This window comes from Siphateles boraxobius, unplaced genomic scaffold, assembly GCF_051911475.1.
Source record: "Siphateles boraxobius isolate OS27281-9 unplaced genomic scaffold, OSU_SipBor_1 9, whole genome shotgun sequence".
In the NCBI taxonomy this organism is placed as follows: Eukaryota; Metazoa; Chordata; class Actinopteri; order Cypriniformes; family Leuciscidae; genus Siphateles; species Siphateles boraxobius.
In genome coordinates, this window is record NW_027509219.1 from 21,460,005 (window position 1) to 21,475,892 (window position 15,888).

The window sequence follows — 15,888 nt, forward strand, 5'->3', positions numbered from 1 at the left end:
ACAAAATGTACTTTAATACAAACTAGTTAACAAAAGGTTTGCGCTTTAAAATTTAGTGAAACAAAACACACTTTGATAAAAAATAAAAGTTAGCTGAAACGCGATTTATCCCGGAACTATTGTTCACATTTCTGATATGAAGCTCAAGCTCTCCGGACTTTCGTTCTAGTTGCACACGGAAGTGTTGATCACGTGACACGGCTCCAGCGTAAATATTTTTCTCCTAACAGCGAATGATCCCCTACCCCGCTGTTTTAGCTGCATGAATGAAGGTTAGACTTAACTTTTCCTTAGTTTAAACTACATATATTTTTGCCTTGTACCCCCAGCGCATTAGAATATTGAAACTAAGCAGGGAAAATGAACGTGGATCATCCTCAAACCGGACAGATAGGAGCAGCCGCCGCCGCATCCATCACATCTACATCCGGCAGCAACTGCGTCCCGAACAGCAGCTCCATACACGCCAGCAGCATCCCTGCGGTGGGCAGCAGTAATGGTGGGGCAACTCTCTTTGCGACAGTTTGGATGCTCATATACCTCCTGTTGTCTTTTAGCATTTAGCTATACTAGTATTGGTCTTTATAAGATTGTAAATATGGGTAGGAGTGTATTTATGTGCAGTTCTGAACGTCTGTGGTAATTCCCCTCTACACAGTTCCCACGTCGGCTGCCATGGCAACCCCATCATCCGACTCCACCGTGTCAAACGGGGTGTATGTGCCCACAGGGATCGCCAATGGAGATGTGAAACCCGTTATCTCAACTACACCACTGGCCGATTTCCTGATGCAGTTGGAGGACTACACTCCTACAGTGAGGCCGCATATTTTGCAAATATTTGCAGTATATTTAGTTATTGTGAATTGCACTGTTAACAAACTGTCTGTTTCAGATCCCAGACGCAGTCACAGGATACTACCTCAACCGAGCTGGTTTTGAAGCATCAGATCCAAGAATGTGAGTCAACTTGGAACAATAAATGTTGTCTCAGAAAGCTGTTAGGCAGTGGTTCTAAATGCTTTCTCTAGGTTTGCTTTGATACTTCTGAGTAGCCAAGTTAAAACACACTTTAACATACTTTTAACAAGATCATAAGTTTCTTCATATTGCATGTACTTTGGAGGCCGGGTAACATCATTAACGATAACTATATTAGCATCCACCTTAATGGATGTTAACTTTGTTTATTATCAGTGTTGCTATTGTTTACTAAAACTATCAAACTATTAAAAGTCATCTTTGTTATTTGAAAAACAGCTGAAATAAAAATATTTCGTGAGAAATTTAAGTTTATAAAACTTAAATGAAAATTAGAAATGTTGTTTTGGTAATTAACAGAAATAAAGTAAGTTAATTGAAGTACTTAAATTACTCAATCTAAAATTAAAATAAATAATAAAGCTAGAGAACTGTTGTTTAAGAATCTAGTTAAATTGACTCCTTGGGTACGACCAGAGGTTACTAGTCTTGGCTTTATTTTAGACTCGGGTCTAAGTTTTAACTCTCATATTAATAAGGTAACAAAATCTTAAACCAGAAAGATGCAGAAAAATTAATTCATGCTCTTATCTCTAGTAGACTTGATTTTTGTAATGCAACTTTTACTGGTCTGCCACAATAATCAATTAACAGACTCCAGCTTATCCAAAACTCTGTTGTTAACGGGTATTAACTAAAACCAAAAAAAGAGGACATATAACACCAGTTTTGGCTGCACTGCATTGGCTTTCTATACCATTTGGGATAGATTTTAAAGTCCTACTCATCACGTTCATATCTTGTAAGGGACGAGGACCTAACTATATTACTAGCTCTCTCATAATTATATTTCATTTATATTTATGAACTTTCCGATCGTCTAATGCAGGTTTATCAGAGGTCCCCAACTATAAACAAAAGAAAATTAATGTATTCCCTAAACAATGTAATACATTACCATTAGACATAAGGGAAGCTAGTACACTTATTATTTTTTATTCTGCCATTTACTTAGTTCTACTCTGGATTATATTATAATAAATTGTTTCTTAAATGTTTTACCATTTTGTGTGTTGTAGATGATTACTTTCATTTTTATGTCTTTTTTCTCTATATGTTTTGTATCTGATATTGTGTGATGTATTTAAATCATTTTATCTTTTTGTTATTCTTGCTTTTGATATTCATCTGTGCAACTTTGATCATGTAAAGCACTTTGAACTACATTTTATGCCTGAAAGGTGCTATATAAATACAATTTATTATTATTAAAGCAAAGTAAATGTATAAATATTTGGTGAAAATAATAAAAAATGACGAGCACATTACAAAATTACTAAAATTAAAATGAAACCTGAAAATACAAAAAATGAAAGCTAATTTAAAGTATTGTGAATGGGCCTTAAATATCACATTTATGTCTCGTGAAGAGTATTGAGTGCAGTGGCCCTGGTTCCTGAAGAATTTTTCTCCGTTAAAGAGTTATAAGCCATGAACCATGTCAATCAGCTTCAAGCTGAATCATTCACAACACTACAAACTTTGATTTGAACCAAAAAAGTATTTGAATATCGGGCAGAAAGACAAAGGTACAAGACTTAACGCTTGTAATGATGGAAAGAACTGCAATCCCATGAAGGGATTATGCCGTAAACCGCATAATCAAATTAAAAATGGAGAAATATAAAACCTCTAATTTATGAACGTTGATTAGATGTATGGAAACAATATATTCGTTTTTCAGCAGGAATTCCACAGTTAAACAATTATTAAAAAATTATAATGCGTGCTGACGGCTTCAGCAGAAGCAAATACCATCGATTAACAACCTCATAGCTCACTTTTTTACTTCCTGAACCCCACTGTTGCACTCTATTGCATTGTTGGTAACACATTGAAATGCTATATTTCTTAATATAAATGTCTGGTGTCAAAATCTTGCTTACATCAATATCCTCTTGTATGTTGTCAGTATCCGTCTCATATCCCTGGCGTCACAGAAGTTCATCTCGGATATTGCAAACGATGCACTACAGCACTGCAAAATGAAGGGCACGGCATCTGGAAGCTCTCGAAACAAGGCCAAGGTTTGTGCTCACAAATGGTCAAACAGTTATCTGTTATGCATATTTTTAATCGGCAGGTCATAATTTGTACAAAATTAAAAAATGTGGTGTAAAAATCTCTCGTACAAACTATTCATCCCCAGGACAAGAAATACACGCTGACAATGGAAGATCTGACACCGGCCCTGACAGAGTATGGCATAAATGTCAAGAAACCTCACTACTTCATCTGAGGGGACGTGTCTCATTCAAATGGACTGCTGGAAATGTGCCGTTTGTCACATCAGAGCTTTCAAGACATTATCCCTCAGTGTGGGAACCATCAGCCCAGTTTTTAGGGATTTAGCAACTTTTTTGTGTTTTCTTTAATCGTGTTTAAATTCTTTGATTACACCACACCATGTGACTTTTGTTAATGTCAGTAAAATGCTGTATAAATAAATTCATTGTAATTAAATTTCTCCTTTTGTTTGTGTAATTGCATGTCTTCTGTTACTGAAGCCTACTGGGAAAATTTATTGTAGAAGTTAGTCTTAATTTAACTACTGTAGGGAGTGACGTCCGTTCATACACTGTCTAAACTTCTCATCTCTGCTTTATGGATTTAGTTTCAAGCCATAAGAGGCTTGAGCTGTAATGTGTCCCAGTATTAATAGGATCTGGAGCTGCTCTCAAGTTTCCCTCTCGGCGGTGTAGTACAGCTGCACGCTCATCACTCCATCTGTCTAGAGCAAACATGATATAAATAATAATACAGAAATACTAACCTTTGCTTTTTGCTATTTGCAGTTGCTCTTAACTGTATGTGCTCACTGGCAAATTGAATGCAGCTGCAAGCTCAATAGGGTGACAGTGCAGTTATATTATGATGATTAAAGATATTGAGTGAAATAAAAAACAAAAGCAAGGAGATTATTTCTCTGCGTTTATTTGAGAAACAGTGGATTAATATCCTTTATTTTTTTAAGCATTACTTCTAACCCCAAATGATTTGCAAATTTTCCAGATTATTAATTTAAATTGATAAAGAGCCATTTCCAAAGAAAAAAAGTGAACAATGTGAACTTTTAATCTCATTATGTATTCAGACACACAGGCTGAGGTGGAAAGAGAAAATGTGTGAATCTGCACAATGCAATTGCATCAACAAAATATTGTACTTTGCAATTAAATATAAAACCATGTTCTGAACAGAAATGACAAATCAAAGCTTGTACAACAGAAGCTTTAAGACTTCAGTAGGTGGCATCTTCAATATCTTCTTCTGTTTTTCAAGTTCAACTATATTTCAAAAAGGTGCAAGGTTGCAACAGTCAGTTGTCAGCTGCTATGTTTCGAAGATTCACAAAACTGGTACTTTGTTGCTCAGTGAAAAACAGTTTTTCATTATTATTTTAGTCAAGTATCTTCACTGTATTTGTGATGTGCATGCTTTACATGCTTTGATTAGTGGAAACCAGTGTTGGGGACAGTTACTTGCTTGTTTTTTAATAACTTTTTATTAAAGTGAAATGAAAAAGCCTCAGGCTGAGAAAATGCATCTCTGTACAGTAGAGGGCGCAGCTCAAACAAACCTTTCAGCTGTGCTGCCATTCTGGATTGTAATAAAATCGTAAAATGTTTTTGTGCAAGTGAGAAGTTTAATGCCTGCTCACATTTAGAGTACTAAAATGTTTACACAGCGCACACAACGCCTCTGAACATGGAGATAGGAAAGCAGTAACTCAATAAATGGGGGAAAAAATAAACTTCCATTATTTACAGTAATTAAAGAAGGAAGATATATTGTTGTAAAAGTAAAATATATGTGTTCTTTTAATAACTACTTCAAAAAAGTAATTGATTATGTAACTGGCGATACTTGTAATCAGTTACTACCCCTAACACTGGAAAACTGCACCTCTAGACTGAAAATGTAATATGCATCTGCATGACGTCACCGTTTCCACAAATTTGCGTTTTTGTAGTTTACACTGAGATTTTAATGGTATCGTTTTCAAAAACTTGCAACCCGTTTTCAAATGTTTGCGTTTTCAGGCCCTCAAAACACCTTTGTCGTATAAATGAACGGACAAAACACATAAAAAGTTATATAGTTGAAAAAGGTGTCATGTAAACGCCCCATAAGCATAAAGGTGTCAGTGCCTGCGGGTAGTGCACTACACTAAAAAAAACATTTGCCCTCACAGGGACACAGTTCAATCTGCCCTACGTCACATACTGATCCCATTATCTCTCTCTTCCTTCACTGCCCTATCTCAACTGTAGCCTATATATATATATATATATGTGTGTGTAGTATGTATGTATAGCCTATATATTTATAGCATATTCAAGAAAAATGTGCTGTTTTTTATGTTCAATCCCATTATGAAAACTGAGAAAGATTCTTTTGAAGAATGTAAAGGCTCATGTGAAACATATGAACATGCACTTCAATTCGCAGATAGAAACAATTCAATTGTATCAGCCATTACATGCCCTAATATACCTTCTTGATTTCTTTGCAAATCATTTTGGATAAATGCATCTGCTTAGTGTATGTAAAATGTAAAAACACAAATGCAGTGCTTTGCATATTGTACTTGCCATGTCAATCATAGGGCACAGGCATGCAAACACTTTACATTTAAAAAAAAATTGTTTTATGTATAGGCTACAGTACATTATTCTAATATCCACCTTTTGAGCTGCTAAACATTATCCTCTAAACAATTTGCCAAGATTTTAAACCCCCTTTAGTTTAACAACAATGTTATAATTCAATACAAAAAAACTTAAATTTAATTTCTTAAATAATGTGTGTCCTATGAACGTAACTTAACAGCGAGCAGTCAACCATTTTAATGTTACAAATATGTGCAGTTTAAACCACAAGCACGAGACAAACAAAAGAAAAGACTTGTCTTTGTGTCTCTGTGTCCATGGATAACAAAGTTGCAGGCATTTTTCTGTATTACGTCACTCAACAGTAAATGTTCACAGAACAGAAGTGTGAACACTTTTATTGAGGATGTTTGGTAAATTCAGTCACCAAAAAAACAAACAAGTCCTGAATCGGAGTAACCAGCCGAAATAAAAATCACCAGACTCTGTATGACAGACTACGGATCTTAGTAAAAGTATCCTTTCAAAACAAACAGCGCTAACTGTTGATAAACTGTGATGCAAGTGATTTTGTACAATGGCAGAGGATTCAGGCTGATGATGTCTCATGAATTTTTTGAATGTCTCTCAGTATCGATCTACACTGCACTGGTGTCTTCATTGGGTTTGGCTGGCTTGGTGCCTGGTGGAACTGGGATGGGACGCCGTTTGCGTTTTGTTACCTTGCCGCTCTGCCCGTTTACAATACCCTGAGCCATGCCCTCCATATCCTCCATACCAATATTAATGGCTTCTGCCAGCTCCTTCCTAGTCACAGATACAAACTGTGGATCCTCAGCCAAGGAGTCTAGACCACCATCTCTCAGTGCCTGCGGATTAATGGAAAATACAGCTTAATAGTCTTTTCTGAGAAGGTCTGTAATGAATGTAAAGTACAGGTGTAGTTTACCTGCTGAATGAGTTTGTCGGTGGCTGGTGAAGCTTCTGTTGCTGCTCTCCGGCTCTTTGATGCTCCATATGAGGGATTATATGGGAACTGAGAGAGTCACACACACAGACAATTGTCAGGAATATCAAAAAGTCACCGTACTGTGTTCAGCTAAGGATATGCAACATTTGTCCACACCTGTGTGATATCAGTCCTTACAGTGAAATCTGAAAGCTGTCTGTCATCAACACTTAAGCCTCCGCCCACATACGAATGGGAGTCTCCTATTGGTTGCACAGGAAATAATGTAATTTATACAATAAAACGTGTAGATTACTGTCAATATAATGATTATCAATGCAATTTCTCCATGGTATTATGATTATGACAGGCTTGATAGATTAATACATTTTTAATGTTAAAGTTTGAGGTCAAAATGTTTTAATGTTTTGAAGGAAGTATCTTATGCTCACCATGACTGCATTTATTTGATCAATAGTACAGTAACAACAGCAATATTTTTTTATATTATTACAAATTAAAATAACTATTTTCTATTTTATTAAACATTTTAAAATATTATTTATTCTTGTGATGGCAAACGCTGAATTTTCAGCATCATCACTCCAGTCTTCAGAGTCACATGATCCTTCAGAAATCATTCTAATATGCTGATTTGCTGCTCAAGAAACATTTCTTATAATCAATTTTGAAAACAGTTGTGCTACTTATAATTTTTGCAGTAGACTCTTTCTATTCAGGATTATTAAATAAATAGAAAGTTCAAAAGAACAGCATTTATTTGATATAGAAATCTTTGTAACATTGTAAATGCCTTTAATGTTACTTTTGATCAATTTAATGTGTCCTTGCGGAATAAAAGTTTTTTAATCATATTGTCCCCAAACTTTTGAACGGTAGTGTGTAAGGAGGCATTTGTTATATTGCCTTTAATTAAAATTAAATAATAACATTTAACAAAAATAAATAAAACACTTTTAATGTACTACCGTAAAACAAATGACTGTATCATTAAGGTCAGTAATGAGAATCATTAGGGTATAAAATATAGTGGACTGTCTTGACAATAATATCACAATGGAAAAAAAAATCATTTTCTAATTGTTTCTTTTTTTTTCGATCACCTACTGTTTTCACTCATGTCCTCGTATGAATGGTTTCTGGTTGCAGCAGTTGACAGTGACTCGCTCTCAAAAGTAAACCTGGATGACATACTAAAAAAACATCAGATGAGCATAATGAAATGGTCAGATACACATTAAGTGCACTTTTTCATTATCGATACCCACTCACTCTTCAATGAATTTGGCATTGTTATTGATGTTGGTTTTCGTTGGCATGTTATCAGGGAAGAACTCCGTGTTCGGGAGGAAGACAGAGTCTGGAGGGGACTCTACATCCTCCAGTCGAGTCTCAGCAAACTGCAGGGGTCTATGGCTGGTCATCTGTGTGGAGAGAGGGCTGCTGGGCTCAGAGGAGAAGGGGTCTGCATTGATCCCAAACAGACCACCAGTCCGCTGCATGGATAAAGACACAGATGCTGTAAGTCCAGATGGATGTCTATATATACATTTATCTATTTCCTTAAGAAGATGCTTTACTGCAGACCCTATAGATGCCATCCTCTCCTCCCTCCAAGGCACGGTCCATCTCATCCTCAGCGATCAGGTCACCTGAGATGGCCCTGTGCAGTTCAGGTGCTGCCTCCTCCTCGATGCTGCGCAGACCTGCCTGCAAAACCAGATCAACACATGGACAGGGTAGGAGAGCGAAGCAAATAGTATCGTTTTATCTTCTTTTAGTTAAGTATTTTTCTATCTTTAAAATAATGCCACTTGGTTTGATATTTACTGCAGGCATGTATCATAAAGTGCACCTTAATCTCATCAGTGTTCTTCTTGGTGGGCCTGTAACCGTAGTATTCCTCCTGCCGCTTCATAAACTTGCGGAAATGTTCCTGAATCAGGAAGGTGGCATAGAACTTTCCAACGGTGACTTCATCCTCTACAGCCAATAAAATCAAATTGCAGTCAGACATGGATCATTGTTGAAAAAACTTGAGATGAATGACTTCAATGACTTCACCTCCAATGGGCGGAATGACCTGGTCCAACAACTTCATACTGGTCCGTTTCCAGATCGACTTAATGATGGCTCTCAGCTCCTCATTGGCCTGCTCAAAATTTCCTAACAGAGAAATGTCAGTTAAATACTATGCTGAGCAATTAACTGCTAACTAAATTTGATTTCAATTTCACACCTTCAGTTTTGATTTTCAGAGCTGTTCTGACCAGTGCGAAGAGTGTGGCGTTGAAGGTCACTGTGCCGTCACTGTTCAGCGGCATGTTCATGGAAATCAGGCGCTGAGGTGGAAGTTCAAAATACATTTTTAAAATGCGTGTAGAAATACACTTCAAATCAAAAGACTGGAGTCAGTAAACCTTTTTAAAATTAAAATTAGTTATAGTATTCAGTAAAAATTCATTAAATTGATCTAAATGAAAAACTCTTACATTGTTACAACATTTTTATCTGTAATAATAAATGTTTCTTCAAATCAGCATACTAGAATTATTTATTTAAAACCTTTAAAAAATCTTACCAACCCCAAACTTTTGAATGGTAGTGTACTTTCAACAAAACCAAAAAAGTAATACCAATTGTCTTACCTTACATGCCGAGCGGTGGGGACAAAATTTACCAAAACCCAATGGTGGTTGGATCCTCCGCAGGAGAGTGACTACATCCAGATGTTTGATTCGTCCCCTTTATAAGGACAGAAGACAATGTATTCATAAAATTCATAAAATGTTAACAACATCCAAGAAGCACAAAGCTACATGATAAGATGTCATAAGCATTGGAGCCTCATGTGATGTAACTCACGTTGCTTCAGGATCATACTCTCCCCAGATCTTCTTGAACTCATCCAGGTGATGCGGGCCGAGGATTGACCAGTCGTGAGTGAGGTAGTCAAAATTGTTCATAATGACAGCAACAAACAAATTGATAACCTACCAAGAAGAGAATGATTGTATCATTCTGTATGACTGTACTTAGAGTTGTTTTCCTGCATGTAAACACTTATCTCTGCTAAACATCAATAAAATCCTATTGTATTTGAACTTTCTTGAGAAAAAAGAGCTTCATTATTTGCTTACCAAAAATGCACACAGCACGTAAAAGCTGATGAAGTAGCCGACGGAAATGCTGGAGCCGCAGGTATACTCCTCTCCAGGGCCGTAGTCTGATTTGGGGTCGCAGAGCTTCCCGTACATAGAGGCTAGCATGATGTTAGGCCACTGCTCTCCAGTGGCAACACTGTGAACCCACACATTGACAACTTAGCTGATTATTTAACAACAACAAAAATGCTATTTTATCTTTTCAGAGTTGCACTATATGAGCTCCCAAGCTTAGATTGCATAAAATGGTTTGCAAAGAATGACTTGCATTAGAGAACAAACAAGCAAAAAATAATTTACCTAAGTACATGGTTGACTTACCGAAACAATACTAAAACAGCTTGGGGGAAAGTTTGGAAGTTGTTGTTGCGGTTAATCTCTGTACCATCGACCAGGGCTATTTTACCAAACATCTAGGAGAAAGAGAGAGGAAGAATGAAAATTGGAGAAAAGATTAGAGCAAAAACAGGACATTTAAGCAACTGAGGGAAACCAGATAAGGGAAGCTCACCTGCATCCCTATGACAGCATAGATGAAGAAGAGCATGACAATGAGAAGAGCCACATGAGGCAGTGCCTGAAGGAGGAACACAACATAATTTAATGTAAGAACATCCGGTTAAAGCTAAAGCAAGGTTACCTTTCATAAAACCTTTCCATCGTTATCGAAAGAAGTCTCTTACAGTATGTCTCTTAGTCTCTCATGGCTCCATTTATTTGATCACACACACAGCAAAACACACTAATCAGGATTCTTTGATGATTAGAAAGTTTGAAAGAACAGCATTTCTTTGAAATAGAAATCTTACGTAACATTATAAATGTCTTTATTATAACTTTTGAACAATTGAATCCATCCTTCCTGAAAATATTAATTTCTTTAAAAAAAAAAGATCTAACTGATTGGCCCCAAACATTTTCGTTTGCTTTTGTGATCAAGATGTTGATTTGTAATTCTCTTGTCTCACCTGGAAGGACTTAATAAAGGTCCAGAGAAGGTTCCTGATCCCCTCTGAGCGATTGAGCAGTTTAATGAGACGCAGCACACGGAACAGCCGGAAGAATGTGATGGAAACTCGGACATTTTCTGCATCCTATAATAGAGTAAAATAGAGCGAAATATTTAGCTCCACCTAACAAACAAATCAAATGTTAAAAGTTTTAGACATTTGAAAAAGTGTTTAAAAAGAAACCAGGAAAATTTACTTACAGCAATTGCCTGCATTGGATTCACTTCCTGAAAAATAAAATATAATATAATATAATATAATATAATATAATATAATATAATATAATATAATATAATATAATATAATATAATATAATATAATATAATATAATACCTAGCAACACCATAATGTGGTATCATGCATAGTAGATCTTATGTGTATATTTAAGCTTTTAAATAAAATGCAGTCAAGACACACACTTCACCTAAATCTATTATATAACCAATAATGAATTTATACCCCTTTAAATCAGACTATTAAGGCAAGCAAATTGGACTAAAACAAAATTTAAAAAACTTAAAAAACTTTTTAGAGAGCTTTTAATCCATAAGTAAGAATCTGTTGATTGAGCTCAAGATTATTATTGGCTATCTAACACATTCAGTTCTCCTTGTTCATCTTGTAGAATGAGATAATGTGAGTGGTGTGTGTCTTATGCAGTGCAGAATGATATTTACAGCACAACCATGTAGACACCAGAGTCCTCCGCTGGTCTCCAGCGCAGCCTGAGGGAAACAGAGAGAGGAAAGGTCAGGATGAGGGATGAAAGGTGTGAATGTAGTGCATGAGAGAAACGGCAATGCATCTTGGGAATCAGAGACAAACATCAACATAACATCACAATTATGGATCACACTTCCAAAACAAGTTGGTTATTTATATAGGCAATAAAAAGTGCATCAAATCACTCTCGGGGATGTGCAGCAGTGTGTATTAAGCAGCTGTGAAAGATGGGAAGAGGGTGGTTCATTAACACAAGTGAAATGAATCATGATAATAAGCCCATCAATGGCCACCGATGAGTGAAGTTGGTTGGATGAAAAGAAAATCGAGCTGGAGCTGATGAAATCGGTACCTCCTGTGCACTAATGCTGATATTGACTGCTTGCTGTGGTCTGTGCTTCATGTATCGCTAAATACGGGTTTAAAATACAAGCCATTGTTGGTCGCCATTTGAAATGCTTGACTTTTTACAAAACATTTACAAAATATTTAAATCACTGTGACAATATTTTTACATAATTGCGTAGCCTCAAATATTTGCCATACTCACATCAACCTCACTGAGGACCACGTCAACGACACTACCGACCACGATAATGAAATCAAACACATTCCAAGGGTCTCCAAAGTAACCCTGTATGAAGATTCACAACATATTACCAACAATGTATTAAAATAGAAAACATCTTCTTATTTAGTTTCATATTGAGGAAGCAGGAGTACCTTTGCTTTGAATGCAATGAGTTTGACAACCATCTCGCCAGTGAACAGGACAGTGAAGATAAGGTTAAGAGTGTCAGAGAGTTTGGTTATATGATCGGACTGGTTGCAGTGCTATACCACAGAGAGAAGAGAAACAAGAGATGAACAAAGCAGACATTTTTGTATTACGAAATATTATATAGACTGAATATTGTTCTGACCAACATACTGACTGAATGGGTTTAAGCTTTACTTTAAAATCATGAATGTAGATAATGATAAATGATTAGGGGTTTTAATCGTTTTATAATGGTTTTAAATTTAAAGCCAATACAATTTGAACTTAAAGATAGTTGATATTACATGCAGTAATAAAATGACATACTATTTCGTAAAATGTTTAATAATTCTTTTGAAAATTGATCAATTTGGAAAAGTGATTTGATAATAGAATAAATCTAAATAAAACATGTTAAAAATAATTGTGTATAAGTACATAAACAAAGCCTTGCTAATCGACCAAAAAGGAACACTTAAAGCTGCAGTAGGTAACTTTTGTAAACAAATATTTGTTAAAACTGTCATTATGTCCTGACAGTAGAATATGAGACAGATAATCTGTGAAAAAAATCAAGCTCCTCTGGCTCCTCCCTGTGGTCCTATTGCCATTTGCAGAAATACACCGCTCCCGGTCAGAAACAACCAATCAGAGCCAGGAGGAATGTCTTAGCAGTGTCAATCACGCTAGTGTACGCGCTGATCACCCCTCTCTTGCACAGCGCGAGCGCGTACCGTCGTTCGTGACTCTCCTGTTCGAACTCGTTCATCCAAATGAACGAATCTTTTTTCGAGTCATTTCATTCATTCAAAGAACGAAATGACTCGAAAAAAGTTTTGTTCATGTTGCTGAACGAGTTCGAACAGGATCACGAACGTGCATCACAGAACAGAGCAAGGCGAGCATTTGTGCTTATAGTTAAGTTATAAAAAACTTAAAGTTTTTTATTTATTTTTGAAATGACCGATCGTTTCGCTAGATAAGACCCTTATTCATCGTCTGGTATCGTTTAAAGCCCTTTGAAGCTGCACTGAAACTGTCATTTGGTCCTTGAAACGTTTGTGTCCTATTGAAGTCCATTATATGGAAAAAAGCCTGGAATGTTTCCATCAAAAACCTTCATTTCTTTTCGACTGAAGAAAGAAAGACATGGACATCTTGGATGACATGGGGGTGAGTAAATTATCAGCAAAAGTTTTTTTAAAAGTGAACTAATCCTTTAACATTATCTTACTAGCTATTTATAACTTATAGAAAGAGTGCAACGTTATAAAGTTACATCTATTGCAAAATACATAATGATTTGAGGACCAAGTTTGTAGTCAAAGAATGTGCAGGCCATAGTCAATGTAAAGCATATTGTTGATGTTTCGTCCCTATTAGTGAATGTTCCATAACTGTTTATAATCCGCCGTCATCGGTGGTCCTGCTTACTAGCCTGCGCGTTCACGGCAGGCTCCGCTGTGGGGGAGGAGCTGTGGAGGGAGGGCTGTAGTGCAGCAGAGAGCAAGGGGGTTGGACCCCCTTGGGAAGTTGTGCTTGTTCAAATTTTCAGGCTAAGTCAACATTTTCTCAAAACTCCCTACTGCAGCTTTAATAACTCCATGCCAATAGTTAAAAAATGCCAAATATTGACTTAATTATACTACTGTTCAAAAGTTTGGGAAGACTTTTATGCTCATAGAGGCTTTATTTATTTGATCGAAAAGAACGATAGGAAAGACATCGTTAAAGTAATCCATGTGACTCCAATGGTTTAACCTCAATCTTATGAAGCGACGCAAGTGCTTTTGCACAAAACATTATTAACCACTTTATTTACGAACATATTTGCCTGTAATTCATTACGATTCATTATTGACACAAGACTGTTAGTTGTTCAGTGAACTCGCTTTGGATAATATTATTTTGTAATATGTTTTTTACAAAATAATAATTGTGTTTTTTTGCGCAAACAAAGCACTTGCTTTGTCCCTTCATAAGATTGAGGTTAAACCACTGGAGTCACATGGATTACTTTAATGATGTCTTTCCTATCGTTCTGGATGTGTAAATTGCGTTGCTCCCAATGGCGTGACTGAAAGCTCTCGGATTTCATCAAAAATATATTGATTTGTGTTCCGAAGATGAACGAAGGACTTATGAGTGTGGAACGTAATGAATTAATGACAGAATTTTGAAAGAATGACAGAACTTACCCTTTAAGTATCTGAAAAAAAAATTGAACTGACCCAAAACTTTTTAACAGTAGTGTACATAACTAGTTGTAAATAAATGTAACTGCTATTTAACTGCATACCTGCATTCCAAGACACAGTGTGTTGAGCATGATGAGAAAGAACATGAGATACTCAAAATAGCAGGAGGTCACGAAGTACCACACACGGTACTGATGCTTGTTCTTCGGGATGTAGCATTTGAGTGGTCGTGCTTTCAGTGCATACTGCACACATTGACGCTGATGAGGGGCGAGACAGGAAGAAAAGATGATTGTGAAAATCTCCCAAACACAATGCATGGACATCATAAACCTGATAGTGTAAATACAATAAAAGTGGAGTTAAAGGAAAAATCTTGTTGTCAAAATAACACAATTTTATGGATCAAATCCCATGGGAATAATAACATCAGTGAGCAACTGTCTCATGCTAGTAACCTGGTTCTTGTCCAGCTCGCAGTTCTTGTATTCCTGCTCTCCTTGTTTTTGAAAAGTGATGATGACGAAGCCCACAAAGATGTTCATCATGAAGAAAGCAATGATGATGATGTAGATGATAAAGAATATGGAGATACCCACACGATTATTGTACAAAGGGCCTGTGTCCACTGCATTAGAGTCTATGGCCCTATAAAGGATCCTGTTGAAGGTGAGTGAAAGAAGGTTTTGTATGCAACATGTTATTGACAGATAAAACAATATTTTAAGTGTAACTCAAATTATAGTCACATGAAGATCTTAATAGGATGAGATTTTTCGCATGCACACTCACACTGGCCAGCCCTCAAATGTAGAAATGGTAAAGAGAGCCAGCATGCCGTTCAGCACATTGTCAAAGTTGAAGTCGCTGTTGACCCACTGGCGGTGATGGACCTCCGTGTCGTGAAGAGAATTTTGCACATGCTTTAAAAATGTTCCCCTAAGAACAACCAAATGCAAGAGACATGTTTTAGATACTTATCAGCAGCAACATGAGGAGGAAAAAGCAAAGAAATGTGTCTAAAAATACTCACTGACACTCCTCTGCTGTCTTTTGTAAGGGGTCAGTACAATAGAACAATTTCCCCTGAATAAAGGTTAAACATTCAGCATTCAATAGCTTTCTTTCATTTCAAAACCCAATGTTTTATAGCACAATTATGGAGGTTGTCTCACCTTGAAGAGCTGAACTCCTATGCAGGCAAACATGAAGTCCAAGAGCATGGTGACTAAGACGATATTACCAATGGTCTTTATAGCCACAAACATACACTGGACCACGTGCTGGAGAGGGGAATTTAAGTATATTTAGTGCTTAACATGATAATGTTTTTAAGATTGCTTAAGTACTAATGCAACCATTTAATATCCGCATTTAAAATGTCCCCAAAATTGTTTTGATGGCACTTA

General features: G+C 36.4%; 2 protein-coding genes across 4 annotated transcripts in view; one reads left to right on the forward strand and one right to left on the reverse strand.

Annotated features, from left to right (window-relative positions):
* Nucleotides 1-167: 167 nt before the first annotated feature.
* Nucleotides 168-3,504, forward strand: taf10 (TAF10 RNA polymerase II, TATA box binding protein (TBP)-associated factor). Its single transcript, XM_077223360.1, has 5 exons — nt 168-499; nt 659-816; nt 896-960; nt 2,954-3,068; nt 3,191-3,504. The coding sequence occupies exons 1-5, from the start codon at nt 361-363 to the stop codon at nt 3,278-3,280; spliced, it is 567 nt and encodes a 188-aa protein (XP_077079475.1). The 5' UTR covers nt 168-360; the 3' UTR covers nt 3,281-3,504.
* Nucleotides 3,505-3,959: 455 nt separating this feature from the next.
* Nucleotides 3,960-15,888, reverse strand: part of cacna1sb (calcium channel, voltage-dependent, L type, alpha 1S subunit, b) — a 40,744-nt gene continuing 28,815 nt past the window's right edge. Inside the window, exons 22-46 of one of the 3 annotated variants that reach the window (XM_077223357.1) lie at nt 15,655-15,762; nt 15,513-15,565; nt 15,272-15,418; nt 14,938-15,139; nt 14,581-14,739; nt 12,245-12,355; nt 12,072-12,155; nt 11,874-11,930; nt 11,476-11,523; nt 10,999-11,025; nt 10,757-10,882; nt 10,300-10,365; nt 10,110-10,201; nt 9,765-9,924; nt 9,490-9,617; nt 9,273-9,369; nt 8,864-8,966; nt 8,689-8,790; nt 8,480-8,607; nt 8,212-8,334; nt 7,897-8,120; nt 7,732-7,817; nt 6,781-6,866; nt 6,604-6,690; nt 3,960-6,523 (exon numbers count right to left, since the gene is read on the reverse strand). In XM_077223357.1, the coding sequence (XP_077079472.1) occupies nt 6,293-6,523; nt 6,604-6,690; nt 6,781-6,866; nt 7,732-7,817; nt 7,897-8,120; nt 8,212-8,334; nt 8,480-8,607; nt 8,689-8,790; nt 8,864-8,966; nt 9,273-9,369; nt 9,490-9,617; nt 9,765-9,924; nt 10,110-10,201; nt 10,300-10,365; nt 10,757-10,882; nt 10,999-11,025; nt 11,476-11,523; nt 11,874-11,930; nt 12,072-12,155; nt 12,245-12,355; nt 14,581-14,739; nt 14,938-15,139; nt 15,272-15,418; nt 15,513-15,565; nt 15,655-15,762 (2,835 nt within the window). In that variant the 3' untranslated portion in view covers nt 3,960-6,292. The remainder of the gene's footprint in view (nt 6,524-6,603; nt 6,691-6,780; nt 6,867-7,731; nt 7,818-7,896; nt 8,121-8,211; nt 8,335-8,479; nt 8,608-8,688; nt 8,791-8,863; nt 8,967-9,272; nt 9,370-9,489; nt 9,618-9,764; nt 9,925-10,109; nt 10,202-10,299; nt 10,366-10,756; nt 10,883-10,998; nt 11,026-11,475; nt 11,524-11,873; nt 11,931-12,071; nt 12,156-12,244; nt 12,356-14,580; nt 14,740-14,937; nt 15,140-15,271; nt 15,419-15,512; nt 15,566-15,654; nt 15,763-15,888) is intronic. The other 2 variants (XM_077223359.1, XM_077223358.1) reach the window with 2 other exon arrangements.

Bases quoted from the DNA above. Each gene is read 5' to 3' on its own strand.
- taf10 (XM_077223360.1), top strand. From the start codon at position 361: ATGAACGTGGATCATCCTCAAACCGGACAGATAGGAGCAGCCGCCGCC. The intron at 817-895 runs GTGAGGCCGCAT...TGTCTGTTTCAG, and splicing joins TGGAGGACTACACTCCTACA to ATCCCAGACGCAGTCACAGG. The intron at 961-2,953 runs GTGAGTCAACTT...GTATGTTGTCAG, and splicing joins GAAGCATCAGATCCAAGAAT to TATCCGTCTCATATCCCTGG.